The sequence below is a fragment of the Epinephelus moara genome, chromosome 17, assembly GCF_006386435.1.
Source record: "Epinephelus moara isolate mb chromosome 17, YSFRI_EMoa_1.0, whole genome shotgun sequence".
Taxonomy (NCBI): domain Eukaryota; kingdom Metazoa; phylum Chordata; class Actinopteri; order Perciformes; family Serranidae; genus Epinephelus; species Epinephelus moara.
In genome coordinates, this window is record NC_065522.1 from 22,938,518 (window position 1) to 22,957,795 (window position 19,278).

Here is a 19,278-nt window from a genome sequence, read left to right on the forward strand (position 1 = left end):
TCCTGAATTAAGTTTGACACTACTCTCATATCTGCATTAGCTAAATACGAAGCTACAGCCAGCAGCTGATTAGCTTAGCATAGCACAAAGACTGGAAACAGGGGAAAACAGCAAGCCTGGCTCTGTCCAAAGGTAACAAAATCTGCCTGTTAGCACCTATAAAGCTCACTAATAAGGATATATCTTGGTTGTTTAATCTGTACAGAAATCAAAGTGTAAAAACAACAATTTGTGGTTTTACGGTGGGTTATTTGCCAGAGTTACTTTGCTAAGCTACGCTAACCTGCTGCTGGCTGTAGATATTGACCATACAGACATGAGAGAAAAGCATAAGCTAGATAGACATATTTCCTGAAATGTCGAATTATTCCTTTTAACACATTTTCTCCAAATTTAGCATATAAGATGTTTGACATTTCTGATAACATTGTACTCTTATCTAAAATTCGGAATAAAGCTTCACTCGATGCTGTAGTGTGTGTCAGGACTATCTATCTGTCCTTCTATCTGTCTGTCTGTCTCTCTGTGGTTGTTCGGCTGTGCAACATGCATTTTTAATGATGTACTCAAAAGTTTTTGTCTTGCAGCGTTGACGAAGTTAAAACTTCAAACAGCCTTTAAACTAAACCACTAATAACCATGCCTTTGAATTTCTGCAGAAACCCATCATGCACTCTGTAATCAATCCAAGCTTATAATCAATAAATCAAGTGTTGTGATACGATAAATGAGCCATGTGATGGCAAATCTAAGGATTTAGAAATGAAAACGGCGTCGCTTATGACATATTATGGCTTGAGTTTGTGTTGGATACCTGATATGTTTAAAACATTATGCTAAAATGTATGAAAATTATGTCTGCATCAACTGCAATTTGACAACTTTTTTTCTTTCTTAATTTCACCCCCAGACGCTTTGAAAACAGTCACACCCTGCAGGGATGATCAAAGAAGCAGGGATCCATCTTGACACAACACCCTCTCATCTCGCCTCTAAAGGCAGCTCACATTGAATGGACAGATTAAAAAACATTGCTGCCATGGTAGATACAGACCAGCACTCACACTCCATAATTATTAGCCTGATGATTGCACACGAGTGTTTTTGGCTGTTACATCTGGCTCCGCCGATGATGGAAGTTGTTGTATGTATCCACCCGCATTTTCCTGGCTGTCAAAAATTGCATTCTGAGAAAGCCGTACTCCTCTCATCAAGAGTCATAATTTACTTGTCAAAGCAGGGGTCCTCTCAGCGTGCGGGAGGCTCCCTGGGGTTATAATTGCGAGACGGTTTGGTTCTCCTGAAATGCCTCCAGTCAAGATGGAGCACAGGCCTGCGAGTCGGGCTTTGTGTACTCTTTCCTTTTAAAAGTAGCCATTTACACAGAAAATTGTAAACCACGTTTAAAAAAAAATATTTGACTAGCTTCACTATACTTTCACCATCAACTCCTTGTCATCAGTGACTTTCAACACTGATTACTTTGGTGCTCAGGGAGTCATCTCTACGCTGACACAAGGTCCCCATCTTGTGGAGAGAGTGTGAAAGTCTTTCTGTCATGGGGGGAGACGGTGCAGGTCAGCTCAAGTTCATCTGAGAAATCGTGTTGGATTTGCAGCACATTCAGAATTTTATATGAGTTTTAAAAGCAATTAATTAGTAGTGAATATTTATTTGAGTCATTTAGAAAGCAGGATGTTAAATTCAGTCATTCTTACGTACTGTATTCAAGAACAATTTTGTAGTTCAATGGAAACCATCTTATAGTGATCTCGTCTGTCTGGGTCAAATTGATCACTATAAACTGTTTGTTTTCTGTGTTTCTCATTCAAATTACAAGCTAATTGACACTTGTATACTGATTACATGAATATAAAGTAATGAAATGGACAGCTTCTTTATTTACTGAACCTTATTGACTGTTTCAAAATACAGTAGCTGTGTCTTACGTTGGCATTAAGGGGAAATTACGTGACCGGACATTATCAATCTACTTGACAACCACATGTGCTTTCCTCTTTCCTCGCATTCCTTTTCTGTTTCAGTCACTAATAGCCATGGTTTTTTCTCATTGTTTGTGTAGACTTCACACATTTCAAGGGTTGCCCTTGACTAAAAATGTTCCTAGTCGACCAATAGTCGTCATTTAGGGCCATTAGTCGACTAGTCGCCAGCATGTTATATTAATATAATTATTAATTGATATATTTTGGGCGGGGCAACACAATGGTTTGAGTTGAAGGTATGAGAAAGAACAGTATCATTAACATTGTTAACACTGTGCTACATTACAGAGAAATACAAAACCGTACTAATGAACCTTCATTAATATAGGCCTATATTTTATCTACAAGTGCACGTCACACACTGAGCGAGCCGCCTGTTAATGACGCTGTGGGCTAATGGGCATGTAGCTACTTCCATGTTTCAGATGATACGTCATGTTTGTAGTCGACCAATGAAGATGAGTTTACATATCACCTTGGGTTCGTCCTTCACCTTCTCAAAATGATCCCACACTTTGGATTTCCTGCCCGACATGTTATTAACTAGCCTGTGGAATAACCGCAGGTACCAGCCCTGGAAATGAATGTGACTCCTGTCTGACTGCTGAGCGTGGACACTTCCTGCATGGTCCAGTCATATAGGTTTTGTTTTTTTTCGACATGGTGCAGTTTCTAATAAAGTCTTTTTTTTTCTATGACCAAGCAGCCAGTGAAATCTTGCCAGCGAATGACCTTTCTGTTCAACTAACGTTTGGTCTACTCTTAGGGGCGTAGCGCTACATGTTTCACTGCTGCATCTCGTTTGCTTGTTTGCGTCAGTTTGTCTTAAGCTTCAAAGAGACTACGTTTCTCATCGAGAGACTTTCGTTTCCCTATCATGATTCAAATGTGCATGCAGAAGCAGCCTCAGGTAGACAGCTGGAAGCAGATACTGCGGGGCAAAGTATCATAGCAGTAAAGTAAAAAAATATATCTAGAATTACCATAGCTTTAAAATTGCTCTCTGTATGATGTCATGTATAAAAGACCTTTTCTGTGGCTTTATACTTCCACTGCACTACAGTTCACAGGGAATTATTCTCTACTAAATTAATCTGACAGCTGTAATAACTGGTTTGTTTTAGATTAAGATTTCACATAAAAGAACACAATACACTTATAAAATACAATGAATGTCTTGTTCAAGATTAAACCAGAGGTTGTTAATCATTCTGGCTACAATAAAGCAGCTTTAGTTTGGGCCTTTTTGTTACATAGGAGTGGTTTCCCTTCAGGCCCAAAGTAGTAAAATGAGCAAGTAGTTCAATAAAAAAAAGCAAAGCTCAGGGAAATGTCCAAAAAATAATAGAGATTTGTGAAGCAGGAGTTAAATTTTTTCTTCTTTCCTGCCCTGTTAGTCATCTCACGACCCCTCAGATTTATCTTGTGCCCCTTTAGAGCAGGACAGACCACACGTCGGCCCCCACCAGGCTAAAGTTACTTTATGATAATGAGATGTTGACTTACACTAAATAAAGAATCTGAGTACCTCTTCCACTACTTTGTACATTTATTCAGAGATATTCACATAAGATTAAAATAAACACTGTTTTTACATGAGGTTTTCACACAGTGGCATCACAGTTCTCCACTGTTGGAAGCCACCATATCCTCCATCTTCTCAAACAGTCCCTCAATCATAGAGTTGTCCTTGCTCAGCACATGATACCTGCCCCCACATCTCTCCACGAGCCCCATCAGCTCCCCGTTCCTTAGGATGTGCTGCTCAGCGCTCTCCCCTAACATCTCCCCCCATGTGAACAGCACCAGTGTGAGCCGCCAAACGTCTTCCCCGAGCAAACTCATGTGCTCCTCCACTGCTCTCCTGCACTTCTGTGTGCAGGTCAGGAAGGCGGGCATGAGCAGGAGGACGACGTGAGGTCCTGGGTGACACCAGGAGATGCTGTCCAGAATGCTCTTCCTTTGCATTGTGTCGGTCGGATCCGGTCCGTCTCTCCACCTCAGACCTAGTGGTTCGGCAACAGCAAGGTGACGTCCGGCAACCTGACCTCTCCAGGGCCTGAATGTAGACCCGACGTGCTTGAATGCCTCTCCGCACAGGATGGTGACTCCAGCTGGGGAGCGAGAGGACCAGGACTCCCCTAGCACCACCACCCTTAAATCTGACACAGGAAGGTCTTTGTTGTTTGAGCGTCTGCGACCAGGACTTGCAGATAAAAACCTAAAATCTCTAACGACCTTTGCCCTCTCCACTTCCTCCCTGCCTTTTTTCTTCCTTGTCTCCTCTCCTCTACCTCTCATCCCTTCCTGTTCCTCAGCAATCTCTATCTCTTTTAGTGTTTCAAGGTGACAGTTATTGCTCTCTATAGCTGACGATGCTGTTTCCATCCTCTGATCCTTTTCTCCTCTATCTGATTCCCTTCCCTTTTCCTGTCTCTCGCTGACCTCTCTGTACATTAAATGTAAGTCATGTTCTGAGCTCTCAACTGCAGCTGTCAGATCAAAACAATCCGTCTCATCAACACTACCATCAGCCTCGTTTTGTCTACTCCCTCTTTTGCCCAACTGTTCCTCCCGTTCTTTAAGATTCTGCTCCCACTTTCCTAATTTCTTAAGCGACTCCTTAAATTTTTTCTCTTTGTTGTGAAGCTCCTCCTTCAGCAAAGCCAAGTCTCTCCCCATCTCGTCTAGCTGCTGCGTTTTCGAGTTCACCTGCTCGTTCTGCATCTGCAGCTCTGACTTCCAGTTGAGCAACTCCTGCTCTTCGTTTCTTAAGTAGTACTCCTTATCTTTCAGGCCCTTCCCGTGATCTTTAATCCCCTTCACCTTCTCCTGGAGATTTTGACCGTGACAGTTCAGCTCCCTCTGTTTGCCCTCCAGAGCTCCAAGCAAGCTGTCCAGCTCCCTTTCCTTTCTCTCGATAGTTTTCACCCTCACATTCACATCTTTGTCTCTTTTCAGTTGCTCTTTATGTTTTCTTTCTAGACTCTCTTCCCGTTCACTAAGCTCTTGTTCCTTACTTTCTAACTTCACCTCCTTCTCAGCAAGCTCCTTATCTTTTGCGTCTAGTTCATGTCCTCTTTTGCTCAACTCCTCTTCGTTTCTACTCAAAACTTCCTTTTTGCTTTTCAGAAATTCTTCATCCTTCTGGAAATGCTCTCTCATTACATTCATCTTCCTCTCTGCCTCTCCTTCTCTCTCTTTCATCCTCTCTATCTCTACTTGCAGTTTGTCATTTGCCTCCTTTAATCCCTCGACCTCCACTTCTCTGTTGTGTATCTCTGCTTCTTTGCTCTTCACCTGCTGTTCATAACCCCTAACATCTTCTTCGCTCTCCTTCTTCAGCTCCTCGCACTTTATTTTGAGGTTGTTCGCCTCTTTTCTCATCTTCTCGTTTTGCTCCTGCAGCTCCTCAGCTGTCCTCCGACTTTCCTCGTAGCTCTCTGTGACTTCCTCTAAGCGACTGATAGCGTGATCCTTCTCCTTCGCGATGGATTCTATGCTCTCGTTCCTTCTTGCGATCTCCTTTTCATAATTCTGAATCATGCTCGTCATCTCCTTCTCCATTTTGTTGGTGAGCTCCTTCAGCTCGGACTTCGTCTGCTCGATTGTCAGCCTCAGTTGGACGACCTCCTTCTCGTTGTCTCTGTCCCTCTGCCTCAGTTCTTCTTCCTTCTCCTGAAGTTTTTCCATCATTTCAGCGTCTTTCTTCCTCTCCGTCTCTGCATGATGCTGCTGTATATCCATAATACTTGACATTTGGATTTTGTTGCTTTCTTTCAGCTCTTCGATTTCTTTTAAGTAGTTTGCACGTGACTTTTTTGCTTCGTCAATCTCGCTGTCTCTCTCCGCAAGAAGACATTGTGTTTGTGTTAGTTCATTTGTTTTCTGCTTTATGATTTCTAACAGTCGGTTCAGCTCGTTTTCTGCTTTCTCGTCCTTCTTCTTCTGCTCTTCCCTCCATCTCGTCTCCCTGGAGTCGGCTTGTTGTTTGAGACTTTCAATTTCGGTTTGCTTGTCTTTTAGTTTTCTTTCCATGTCGTTTGACAGCTGCAATTTCATCTCCTCCATCTCTCGTTCTCTGTCTTGCAGTCGCTGCTCTGCCTCTTTCTTTTGACTGAGAATGATTTCTCCTCTCTCTTCTTCTTTCCTCTGCAGGATTTCGTCTATATCCTGTATATGCTGGTTCAATTTTTCTATCGTTCTTTTATTTTCTTGGAGTTTTTGCTCCATCTGTGTCTTGTAATTTAAGCGATCTCTTTCTCTTTCGTCCTCTGTCTGATGCAGTTGTTGCTCAACTTCTTTTAACTGTTCTTTTATCACCTTTGTTTCTCTTTCTCTTTCCTCCAGCCTTTGCTCCATCTCTTTCTTGTAATTTAAATGATCAGTTTCTTCCTCTTCCTTTTGTTGCAGCTTTTCTTTCATTTCTTTGACATCCACTTTGATCTCCTCTATCTCTTTTTCCTTTTCCTCCACCCTTTGCTGCATCTCCATCTTGAGATTCAGAGCAAGCCTTTGCTTTTGCTCATCACTTTCCCGCATTTTTTCTTTGATTTCATTAAAATGCTGCCGTTTTAACTCCTCTATTAGTCCGTCTCTCTCTTGCATTTGCTGCATGATATACTTCTCATGATTTTCATTCATCATTTCCTTCTCCTTTTCATGTTCTAGCACCTTTTCTTCTAGTTGGGTGGCATGCTTTTGCTCCAGCTCTCTTATCTCTCTTTGTCTTTCCTGCAATTGTTTCTCAACTTCTTCAAACTGTCGTTTCAGCTCTGTAATCTGTCCTTGTCTTTCTTGCTCTATGTCTCTTATTTTATCATTGTACTGCTGTTGGACTCTTTCAACACCTTCCTCCTTCTCTTTCACTTTTCTGTCTATTTCCTCCCTGTGTTCAGCTCCCCTCGCCTCCATTAGTTTTTCAATTTCGTTCACTTTTCTTGCCATTTCTTCTTGATGCTGCAGTTTTAAGACTTCCACCGCTTCTTCTTTCTCTTGCATCCTCTGTGCTAAGTCATTTTTGTGACTAAGATGAATCATTTCCTTCTCCTTTTCACCCTCTAGTGTTTTTTGTTCTATTTGAAGAAGGTATCTTTGTTCTAACTCTGCTATCTCTCTCTTTTTAGCTTGCAGTTGTTCCTCTGTTTCTCTAGCAAACTGCTCTTTAAGCTCTGCGATCTCTCTTTGTTTTTCTTCCTGCGTGTCTCTTATTTCATTTTCATGCTGGTGTTTGACCCTTTCCACGTCTTCCTCCTTCTCTTTCACTTTTCTGTCTATTTCCTCTTTGTGCTCAGCTCCCCTTGCCTCCATTAGTTTTTCCATTTCATTCACTTTTCTTGCCATTTCTTCTTGATGCTGTGTTTTTAACACTTCTACCTCTTTTTCTTTCTCCTCCATCCTCTGCGCCAAGTCTTTTTTGTGATTAAGATGAATCATCTCCTTCTCCTTTTCATTTTCCAGCATTTTTTCCTCTATTTGAACAAGATACTTTTGTTCTAACTCTGCTATCTCTCTCCTTTTTGCATGATTTTGTTCCTCTCTTTCTTTTGCAAACTGTTCTTTCAGCTCTGCGATCTCTCTTTGCTGTTCCTGCTGTCTGTCCCTTATTTCATTGTCAAGCTGTTGTTTGACCCTTTCTATGTCTTTGGCCTTGTCATTCAGCATTTGATCAATTTCTTTTTGGTGCTGACCTTTAATTGTGTCCATCATTTTTTCTATTTCACTGATTTTCCTGGCCATCTCTTCCTGATGTTGCAGTTTAATGCCATCTATCTCTATCTCTTTCTCGTGCATTTTTCTCTCTATCTCTTTCTTATGTTGTGATTTCATTTCTTCAGCTTTCCTCTCCATATCCTCTAACACTTTCTTCCTCTGCTCTTCCTGCTCTTTGTTCTTTATTTCCATCTCTTTTTTAAGTTTTTCTTCTGTCTCTGCCACCTCCCTGTTTTTTTCTTGCTCCTTTCTCTCTAGAATATCATCATGTTGTCTTTTAGTCTCGTCCATTTCGGCTTTTAAAGAATCAACTTTTTGCATCCACTCTGCGTTCTCTTTCTTCTGCAGCTCTATGTTTTCTTCCAATTTCTTAACCTGACTCAGCCACTCTTGTTTCTTTGCTCTTATGGTGTCCTCTCTCTGTTTTCTCTCATGTTCGTTTTCGACAGCGGCACATTCAAGGTCGAGCAGCTTCAGTTGCTGCTCGTCAATTCTTTCTTTCAGCTCCTCGATCTCTCTGTCTTTCAGCTCCAGGTTGAGCATGGCGTCATCCCTTTCTTTGCTGCTCTGGTTTAGCGATGCGCGGATTCTCTGATTTTCTATGCTCAGATCCTGATGTTCTCTCTCCTTATCCTCAGTCAGCCATCGCATCCTCTCTTCCAGCTCTCCAATATCATTCTTCCTTTCGTCCATCCTCCTCTCCTCTTCCTCTTCTTCCCTCTGAATGTCGGCCTTTCCAGGTGATTTCACCTTTTTCTTCCTGTCAAAAAACCACCTGATTCTTTTCATCTCCCTCTCCCTCATATTTTTCAATTCATCCTCCTGACGAAGCATCTTGTCTGCCATCTCTTTCAGGCGCTGGTTGAACTTCTCGTTCCTCTGCCGGCTCATATCCCTGACTTCCTGAACGAGGCCAGAGAACGCCTCACACCTGTTCATAGCGGCCATTTTTTCCACCTTCTGCAGGAGCTCTGTCATCTTACTGGAGCTGTCGTTTCCTCTTCCTCCTCCATCTGTGCTGCTAATGACGTGGTACCTGCTCCTGCACTTCTCCATCAGCCACTGGAGGTCCCTGCCCCCACCCTGGATGTGCTGCTTGATATCCACCCCCTCTCGAAGCTGATCCCCATGTGTGAACAGCAGTATCGTGTGTCTCCACACACCCTCGCCCAGAAGCTCCAGATGTTCCCTCACATGTGCCGCCCTCACCAGAGTATCCACCCTCAGAGTCAGCAGGAGCGCGTGGGGCCCCGGAGGACACAAGGACACGCTGCTGATAATCTCCCTCTTCACCCTCTCAGGTGTGGCACCGGCAACGCCTCCCTCCCAGCCCGGAGTGTCCACTACTGTCACAAGCCGCATGGCTGACTCCGCTTGCTGACGGATGCACTCCTCAGTTACTGCACCAGCTTGGAAGAAGCCCATTTTGCCCAGGATGGTGTTGCCAGCAGAACTCTTTCCTGTTTCACGCTCGCCCAGGAGAATCAGTCTGACCTCTGGTAAACGTCGCGGAGCCTTGGAGAACGACTGGTGGGCGTCTAGCTCAGAGCCCTGAAGATCTTCACCTGGAAGGGAGAAAGGTAAACGTATTTTTTAATTGGTGTGTGATCATACAGAGTTGATGTTAAAGCTAGAGAAATCCATTTTGACAACTAGGGGCCAGAAAAAAAGACAAGCCAACAGACACACAGTCACTGCTAGCTTGTTGGCTTGCAGTGCTGGTCTTTTTGTGCCCATCCACTGTAGCTGACATGCGAGACCTACAGTAAGCACCTAAACAAGACTAGTTCGAACATTCATTATGGTACAGCTTTTGAACTATGTTCTTTCTTTCTTCTCTCCTCTTCTCTGTCTTTCTCTTTCTCTTTCTCTTTCTCCTCTTTCATTCTTTTTCCTCACCAAAGGACCAATAAAGATTGTCACAAATTCATAAACAATACTCAGAAACAAATAGTTTGGCTGGACCGCAGCAGCCATATACTTTGGTTTGGCCTAGTCTTGGTTCCATACTTTTCAAACTCAGATATTCGTAATAGTCAGGCCCCTGTGCATTAGAGATTCATAATTATGCTAGTTATTTCTCTCAGCTGTGAATAGATGTTTTCCTTTTGTTTAACACAGTTAATCAGTGGAATTTTTGGTCTTTCTTTGGGATCTGTGTTTTAAAACAAGTGTGTGAAACCAATAAAAAAGTGTTAATGCATCTGGAAGAGACGACCTCTGCTGTGCTAAGAAGGTGATGATGAAGATCAAGTGAATCCCAGTTTCATTGAGAGTGTCATAGCAATCAAGAAAAGCTGTAATAATTGTTATTGCTAATGTGTTAGCAAACATGTTGCTTACACATGCATTTTAAACTTCATATTAATGGCCACCTGATGTTTTCAAATCTAATATTCACTCTTCTTTTAGCTTTTGGTCTCCACCATTTCTTGAAGGAAATATCTGTCTCTTTAGTTGCTAAGTGCTCCACATGTTCATCAGCTGGTGGCTAACTTTGCCTGTCTGTCTTTTGGTGCAAGGCAGGTAGTGTACAGTGGGTATATTATAGTTTTTTGGGGCTGAAAACAGCTGCCTGCTGCTTCTGGAAATGACACCAACAGCAGTTTCTGGCTTAAAAGCCAAGATAATGAATTAAAAGACCCTTACACACTTTATAAAGCTCAAGGGAACTGCAGAGCCACATGATAATTCTTTATGGGTTTGACACTATGTGCATAGGATTTTCTGTTAATATAAAATATAGATTAGTGTAGCTTTAAGCACTCATTTATATCTGTGCCCAATTGTGATGTGATTTCATGTATTTGAAATTGTTTTACAAATCGAACACACTAAACTCACTCATTAGAGCAGCCTTGATGGTCCCTCTCTGCAACTGCGCCTCCATCTGCCTCTGCTTCTTCCTCCTCTCCCTCGCTCTCCTCTTCCCGTCTGCCTCCAGACCCACCAGGACTGTGTTATCCATCTCTAAGTAACTGCATCCACCCTTCTTCATCGCCACCATCTCCTCCAGCTTTCTTATCAGCTCTTTAACTTGTGTCCCATCTCCTTTACTCCGGTTATCCACTACATGGTATCTGTTCCCACACTTCTGGAGGAGTTTTTGGAGTCCTAGGCCGCTCGTCAGGATCCTTTGCTCCATGGACACCAGGCCCAGTTCGTCCCCCCTGGTGAACAACAGCATGGTGTGCTCCCAGACTCCTTTCCCCAGCGGCTCCAGGTGCTCCTCTATCTCATTGATGTAGTCATCTGTTACCGAGGCGCAGGCTCGCACCACCAGAAGCACAGCGTGAGGTCCAGATGGGCAAAGCGACACACTCCGTAGAGTCTCTCTCCTCACCCAGTTCGGGGTGCTGTTGAGCGGGTAGTACCACTCCCACCCCGGAGTGTCCACCACTGTGACTTTCCTCCCCGCCACATCGCCTCGCCTTTTCACACACTCCTCCGTGGGCTTCCCACTCTCAAAGCCTCCTGCTGCTCCCAGGATGGTGTTGCCTGCGGCACTTTTCCCTGCTCCTTTCCTGCCCAGGAGGACCAGTCTAAGCTCTGAGAGAGCAGGAGGCGCGCTGTGGGAGGCAGGAGGGTGATGTGAGTCCATGGCGGCCTGCACACTCTCATCTGTGAAGAAAGGGAGAAGTACTTCTTCAGTGCACCGCACCGGATAAGCTGAATGACACAGAACACAGAAATATAACAGTAATCAGTCATTGAGTCTCTGCTTTACACTTTATCACACATTTTTTACACACAATATATATACTTCTACTACTATATACTTCAAGAACCATAAGTGGATTGTTTACTTGCAAAATAATATAATTATCATACAATAAATAAACATTAAACTACATTTTCCATCATAAAGTACATACTGTACTCTTCACTTCACACACTGAGCTTAGTCTAACAAGCTTATTTCAAATTTATAATCCTTGAATAACCCAAGAAAGCACAAGCTCTACAATAAACTCACCACCATTCGTGACGATGACCGGACTGTCATCTGTCGTGTCCATCACCTCTCCGTCCGCTTTCGTCCTCTTGTCCTTCCTCTTCCTCTTTTTGGTTCCTGCGTGTTCTTTCACAGGAGGAGTTTCTTCACAATCATTGTGAAAGAAACACAAACACTGTTGTCGTGAATCGATTGAAAATGAAGATTTGTGCCGCACAAACTGAGCGCCGACAGCGTAGGACTTGTCGCGTCACGTGACCAACCTGTGGTTTTCTAACGTGCACTTGTTCAAGACGACAGGAAGTTGAACAATGGCACGGTGAGCTTAACTGACACTTTAATGTGAACATGCTTGCAAAACACACATGTGCATGCAGCACACAGTTGCAAAGATTCATCCGTGTGTGCACATAGAGAACACGTATATACATGTTGAAGCACACATGCAGGCGTCATGATGAGAGCTGCAGACGCTGTCCTGTGGTAAACGTGTGGCACTTCTGTTTCCTTTACCCACAAGTTAAATGTTACAGAGCTAAATTGGCCTGTGGTAACAAGTTCCTGCCTTGAATGCTGCTGTCAGATGACTGTAAAGGACAGACAGGAGTTAGCTTCATACAAAGTGCAACTTATAAAATGCCGCAGTAATATTTGTTTTAACTAGATCTTTAGTTTCAGCATGCAGAACTAATTTTAGGATCAGAATGTCACGTAGTACACAAACTGAAAGTAACAGCAACAAATGAGGAAGAGCACCTTTCTTTAAGTTTGTCAGACATAAAAATTAGCTGTGTGTTCCTCAATTCAATCACAGTTTAGATTCACAGTAAATTAAAGAGTGCTGTTTCTCCTGCAGTGCTCACCTCCCTGTATTTACATCACACATATTTTAAGTTTAAAAGTTCATTCTTGACCTTGGAAACAGGAGTAGTAAAAATTGTAATCATCTAAAATATGTCCTCACAGCAGAAGTTAATTGTTGACAGATGATGTACATTAATCCAATAGTTTAAAATGTCCTTATATCTGCTTACACCCACATCATAGTGTCCCAAGTCCTCAGCTTTAAGTTTAGAGTCTTAAACAAGTCATACTGTGCTCTTCAGCTATTATAATGCCATTTTAACTATGGACTGATAACATTATAAGCAATAGCCCTCTAACTATGTTAATGTTAGCCTGGACTTACCGTTCTTGTGCATCTTGAATGTTACACAAAGTTGTCACAGCAAACTGTGTTTTGTTGAACACCGCATAGTTTTTGTACACAAACAAACTTGTCTTTGGGATCATTTTTTCTAACTGGTGCTCAGTAACGTAACAAAAGTTCTAAATTCTTCTGTCCTACAACTTGACCAGAAGTTTTGACTTGCTGGGAATTAATTGTGTTAATGTTATTTCAAGAATGAAGTAAAGATAATATTTAATACAGAATAGAGTGTACAGATTAACAGATGATTTGTGCTGATTAGATTTAAGCTTTGGATTCAGAATCAGAATTGGTTTTATTGCCAAGTAGGTTTTCACATACAAGGAATAGCAGTAAGATGAGAGGCTGACATAGAATGTGTGTTGCTGTGCTATTGGTTGATTGTGAATCAACTGATGACTCAGTTGACCTTCCCAGACAATCACATCTAGAAACAGTGAGTGAGCTTATGTGCAAGGTGTGAATGGCAGGGTGAGAAAGAATCTTACAGCCTGAGCATGAAAAGTGTTGTCTTCCTGACTGAACTTTCACTGGAGCTTGAATTAATGAAGGGAAATGAATGGATTCATGACACACTTTTTAAATAACATACCTTTTAATCTTTGGGCTTTGGGGAAGGTATCAGGTGTTTTCAAGTTAAAAGGCTCAAGTCCAAGTGAAGTCACCAGTCACTGGTTTTAAAGGGGCAAAAAGCGAAATCGTTTCACTGCTAGGTTCGCTGTTGTGCACTGCCTGTAGACCAAAACAAAGTGTGTCATGAGCCACAACTCCCTCTACCTCTGCTGTCCAACACCCCCCCCCCACTTGCCTCGTCTAGCAGTTACCGATGTCTCGGTCTCTGCTGTGTTTAGCTATTCCCCTGCCTGCTTCAATGATGATGGTACCTGTAATAAATGTAATATATTTTCTGAGATGGAGGCGAGGCTCAGTGACTAGAGGAGCTGGTAGAAGCGCTCCATNACTCCTCCCTCTACCTCTGCTCTCCACCCCCCACCCCACTCGCCTCATCTGTGCAGCCGAGGATGCAGCCTCTCCACGGACTATTACATCCAGACGGTCCCGGTGTTTCTTCCACAGGCTCCACTTCACTCAGCTGCCCGATATACCCGCTGCTTCTNTAGAGCCATCGCCGGATCCCGGCTAGTGCTAACACCGGGAGCTAACAGTAATGTTCCTACTCTTCTCCGTGAGTGAGAACGATGTTTTAGCCTAGCGGGCAGCTGGCTTGTGGGCTGCTCAAGCTCCGGACATTAACCCATCCCGGTGTTTCCTCCGCAGCCTCCACTTCACCCAGCTTCACTCAGCTGCCCGATATACCCGCTGCTTCTTCCCACATTAACCTGAATAACAAACCAGGGCTTGGTGCTCTGGTTGGATCCAAACGGAGAGCTGCTAGCTGGGAAGCTAGCGGAGGCTAACTGGCTGTGCTGGNGAGCCGGGGCTAGTTGGGAAGCTAGCGGAGGTTAACCGGCTGTGCTTCCCTCCGGTCATGCTGCGGCTAACGCCTCGCCAGCCGCTCCCAGCTACTCCGGTTTGTTATTGAGGTTAGATTCACATGAACGCGCAGCCAGACCGGCTTGTAAACAATGGGCTGGAGATCAACACAGAGAGAGGGTGTGTGAGGTCATGCTATACTCCAGATGAAATTACACCTCTAGTTCTTCACATAGCAATTTTTTAATTCCTTCAATCTAGAAATGATGAATTTCGCTTATGGCTTCTATGGCTCCAAGTTGTAGCTTGGTCTCAGCCCATGTAGGGCTTTGTATACAAGGAGGAAGAGCTTAAAATCAACTCTAAATTTAACAGGAAGTCTGATGTGCTCTCTCCTCTTGGTTGAGAGCAGAGTTTTGAATGAGCTGAAGTGTCTCAGTGGTGTTTTTGGGGAGGCCAGTAAAAAGTGCGTTAAAGTAGTTGAGTCGGCTTGAAATAAAGGCATCAATCAACTTCTCTGCATCTTTTTAATTAAGAAATGGTCATACCTTAGTGATGTTTTTGTTTCTGAGGTAGAAAAGTGATGTTTCTGTCACCTTGTTGATGTGGGACTGGAAGCTTAGGTTTGAATCAAGGATCACACCAAGACTTGTAACTTCAGATTTAATCCAGGGAGTTAAATCCCCCAGATTATTAAGCAGCAGTTCTCTTTTTGTTTTAGGGCTGACAAGCAGGATTTCAGTTTTGTCTTCATTTAACTTTAAGAAATTATTGTTCATCCATTTATTTATTGCCAAGAGACAGATAGTGATGGAGTCCACATCTCCGTTTGACTCGAGTCCACACCTCTGGCAACGATATTTTCATAATGGACGATTACTTTCTTGATTAATCGATCAGTTGTTTGGTCTTTAAAATGTCAGAAAATAATGAAAATGTCAATCAAGGTTTCCCAAAGCCCAAGATGACATGTTTAAATTTCTTGTTTTGTCCACAACCCAAAGATACTCGGTTTACTGTCATCAAGAGGAAGAAAGAAACCAGAAAATATTCACATTTAAGAAGCTGGATTTTCCCCTTAAAAAATTGCTCAAACCAATAAATCGATTATTTAACTAGTTAGCGATGACTTTTAATAGTTGACAACCAATCGATTATAGATAAAATGTTGCAGCTCTAGTTAGAAACTATCATAAATGCTAAATAGGAGGTTAAAGTGAAGTTGCACTCATCACTTTTGTTTTTCAGCTCTGCATCTCCTTCACAGTTTCTGTTTCTATGAAAACATTAGATATTTATTTCCCCTCTAAGTATCAGGGAGCCTAAATCAACACTGCCAGCCAGCGATTGATGAGTTTCTCAACATGATACATTTATTTTTGAACAGTCGTTATATTGTGTGAAGAGCCAGTATCCTTTCATCATGCCTGCCTGTTGTCACTGCAGCTCGGCCATGTGGTGTTCCCCTGGCTGCATACATGGTACATGTTCTCATGTCCAGTCCCAGTCAGACCCATGAAAACACACACACACGCACAACAGCACATTAGATCATGCCCTTTATGATTCACCCTTTCCTTCAGCACCAGTCAGGGTTAATAAAAACAAACCCTGTTTATGGAAAGGACTGAATCAGCCGTATTGATTTGGCGCCATTAACCCGAGCAGAGTTGTTTTTGAGGTCTGTTAAGTGTTCGGTGAATATTACCATGATGGATGCCTTTTCACATGTGTGCTGCTTTTTGTAAATGTCAAATGAATTACTTTTTATTGGACTCCCTGCAGCAGCAGCAGCAGCAGCAGCACTTCCCTCCAAATGTGAGGCTGCCTGGCATCTAAAAGACTCCATATCATGAATAAAAAACAGCCCCCCAAAAATTCCACCATCAGCGCCCAAGCTCACAGTTGTTCTTTTTAATGTAACATGGAAATTTGCATCGGCATTCGCTGATTAGTTTGCCCCTGAAATTAAGAAGGTAAGTGGTGGAAATGGGAGACACAGAAACATACAGCACAGTGTTTCCTCTAATTTTATTCTGCCGTGGAGCTCGTCGGTATTTTACGCTTCCACATCAGTCGCTGACTTTGAATCCTTTTTAAAGTAAAGCTTGTACATCCAGTCATTTCAGAACATTAGAGGCATACATCTTTCCACTTTAGATGGAAATGAAACTGTATTTTATGTTCATGTTTTGGATGGAAAATCTTCCTCGTGGTGGCAGTGGGTGATAAAATGAATGACTGAGAAGGACATGTTGTGAGCACGCCATGTGGTGGCTCATGTCTTCGTCTTTATTACCCTTCAACACGGTGTTAGTGCCAGTATGGAAAACAAAACTGTGTGTGTGTGTGTGTGTGTGTGTGTGTGTGTGTGTGTGTGTGTGTGTGTGTGTGTGAATGCATTCAGTGGTCTTGGTAGTTCAGTAGTTGTATAAGAGGAAGTAGTGTAGGGGTAATAATAGCAACAGGGAAGTAGTTGCAGCTGTGGGAGCAAAAATGTTTGTAATATTATATAGAGTAGTGTTGTAACAGCAGCAGTATACGTAGTAATTGTAGGGGTGGAAAAATCAATAGGATACCATATCAAAGTATTTTGCACCGCAATATTGTATCAATACATGGATGCCTATTATCATTTTTTCCACCAAGTAGTACGGTACAGTTAGTTCGGTACGCTTTTTTTCTGTTTCCACTGTAAAAAGTTGTGGATGGTACCAATGGAACCGTTCCGTGCCGTCCCCATTTTTGGTCCCCCCTCTGTTGGGGTACCTAGCACACAGATCTGTTACTAAAAGGTGGAGCTGTGAACACTGCAGTCTGATTGGTCAGTAGGGGATGGTCATTCTGCTCAGGGCTGAGTGGTGGCTGCTTTTGAGGCTCATGTAACCACTGTTCATACTGTGGAGAGTTTTATTAGTAAACTGTAACTATAAAATTAAAGCATGTTTTGCCGCCTCTCGCAGCAGCCGGAGAAAAAAGAACTTCATTCACTGGGTCGACTGCCGGCAACTTTTAATGTGGAACGTAAACTTGTAATGTTACTCAATGAGTTGACTTTAACAACTTAAATTAAATTTGACTTAAACAACTTTGACCATCACTTTAGTTTTTATATGACATACACTTTTAGTGATGAGTGGATCTTCAAGCGTTTATATATATTGATTCAACCAGGACGGCATATATCCCAATCCTCACTCAAAGATAAAAAGCATTGTGGAGCGTTCTTCCTGTGGGGTCCGGCAACACTAAACCCCTGAGCTTGCCTGAGGAGGACTAAATGCACAAACCTGCTATTTTTAAATATCCCATGGAGAGAGACTCTCACTGCAGCCTGTTTTGTTTTGTTCTGAAAATGTCGGCGTGCAGCCTCGTTCTGTGGACGATAAACGAGGTGCACTGATAAAGGAGGAAATACAGTGAGTGCTGGACGGAGCAGTGAGTGACAACAACCCCTCCCACATGCTGGACGGAGCAGTGAGTGACAACAACCCCTCCCACATTTAAGGGTACTGTTTGCAGTGGAAACGCTAGGGTCTAGGTACCATGTCTGAAGGGTTACTTCTGGTTCCAAAGGTACCATAGCGAAACGGGGCCAAGAAATGTAGCAAAGCACCAACAAGGCAGTGAGGAAGAGGAGTGCTAGCAAGCAAACATGGATGTTAAAAAAGACAGTTTTAAATTCTTCCAAAAACTGTCTTCGCAGATGTTATATATTTGTCATAATATATTCAATACTTTTTTAAGGCCTGTGTTAAAATAGTGGGGTTTTTTTGGAAGTCAGCATATTTTTTAAAAGAAGAAGAAGAAGAAGATAAACTTTATTAATCCCAGAGGGGAAATTCAATTTTTTTTCTCACACTGTTGTCATGTACACACAGGCCCAAAACACACACACATGCACAAACAGGACCTATAAATGCATTAAATGGAGAGATGTCAGAACGAGAGGGCTTCCCTGAGCAGTTGGAGGTTCAGTTTCTTGCTCAAGGGCACCTCAGCAGTGCCCAGGAGGTGAACTGGCACCTCTCCAGCTACCAGTCCACGCTCCATGCTTGAACCCAAGCCAAGTCCCTGTGGACTGAGCTTCTGCCGGCCCAGTTGGGACTTCAGTTGTTGCTGACAAGGAGAAAGTATATATGGCCGCCTAAAGAAAACAGTGCCACGGTCAGCGTTTTTTGGGCAGCCGTTCTGAGCGCCTTTTCTTTTCAGAAAGGCAGTGGTGTCGTCACTGACGCTGCTTTAGCTACTGTCTATCCTGAGCTGTATGACATGTCAGTCAGAAACTATCACATAAAGAAACAGAAAAGCCCACTTGTGGGAGCAGACTGTCGATCGGACACAGAATGTTGCTGTTGCGTGTTGTGCTTTTATAACTGTACGTGTTGTAAGCTTGTTGTTAACAGTGTAGCTAACTGTGCAGTCAAACTCTCTGTTAACCAAGGATTACATTAGCGACCTAGCTAACGTTAATGTGAAGATATTTCCACTGGAGTGCCCTGCCACTGGTGTGTGGATACACAGACCCCTGAGCCTCAATAAGTGCGTCTCCATCCACATGTCTGGTGGATTGTTCAAAAAGACTAGACTATATTTGGAAGGAAACTTGGCAAATGATGCACACAATGTGTTTTGTAAGTTTTGTGAATGTACACATGATTTTGTACCATTTTGGATGCCACAGGCCAGATTTGGGTTGGTCATCACCTGAATCAGACCAGTACACTTGAGTCTATTCTGATCAGTCTTCACAAGTTGGGCATGAGTCCAGTCAGGTGTTTATTAGTGAAACTCCAATTATAAGTAGCCTACCAGGAATTACCACCTGAAGTAGCCTCAATAAAGAAACCACAACAGTCAGTGTGGCTCAACTTCCAGAACTCATGCCCTCTTTATTTAGAAAAGAGACCCAAAAACAGTTGGAGAGGACATGACATGCCACTGGCGGGGCAGTGGGAGTA

General features: G+C 42.9%; 1 protein-coding gene across 2 annotated transcripts; it reads right to left on the minus strand.

Moving 5' to 3' along the window:
* Positions 1-3,345: 3,345 nt before the first annotated feature.
* Positions 3,346-11,916, minus strand: si:dkey-185m8.2 (trichohyalin). Of its 2 annotated transcripts, none has more exons than XM_050066688.1 (3): positions 11,695-11,916; positions 10,563-11,339; positions 3,346-9,283 (listed from the first exon to the last, which is right to left on the minus strand). In XM_050066688.1, exons 1-3 carry the CDS (start codon positions 11,735-11,737, stop codon positions 3,624-3,626), a joined length of 6,480 nt encoding a protein of 2,159 aa, XP_049922645.1. In that variant the 5' UTR covers positions 11,738-11,916; the 3' UTR covers positions 3,346-3,623. The 2 variants fall into 2 exon arrangements, with proteins under 2 accessions (XP_049922645.1, XP_049922644.1); XM_050066687.1 differs by having other exon boundaries at positions 10,563-11,387.
* Positions 11,917-19,278: the final 7,362 nt, after the last annotated feature.

What these genes read in the sequence shown, in the direction of transcription:
- si:dkey-185m8.2 (XM_050066687.1), bottom strand. Translation starts at nt 11,737, where the DNA reads ATGGACACGACAGATGACAGTCCGGTCATCGTCACGAATGGTG. An exon ending in GGTCATCGTCACGAATGGTG is followed by an intron (nt 11,388 to 11,694) that starts GTGAGTTTATTG and finishes TGTGTCATTCAG; the next exon opens with CTTATCCGGTGCGGTGCACT. An exon ending in CATCAAGGCTGCTCTAATGA is followed by an intron (nt 9,284 to 10,562) that starts GTGAGTTTAGTG and finishes TCTCCCTTCCAG; the next exon opens with GTGAAGATCTTCAGGGCTCT.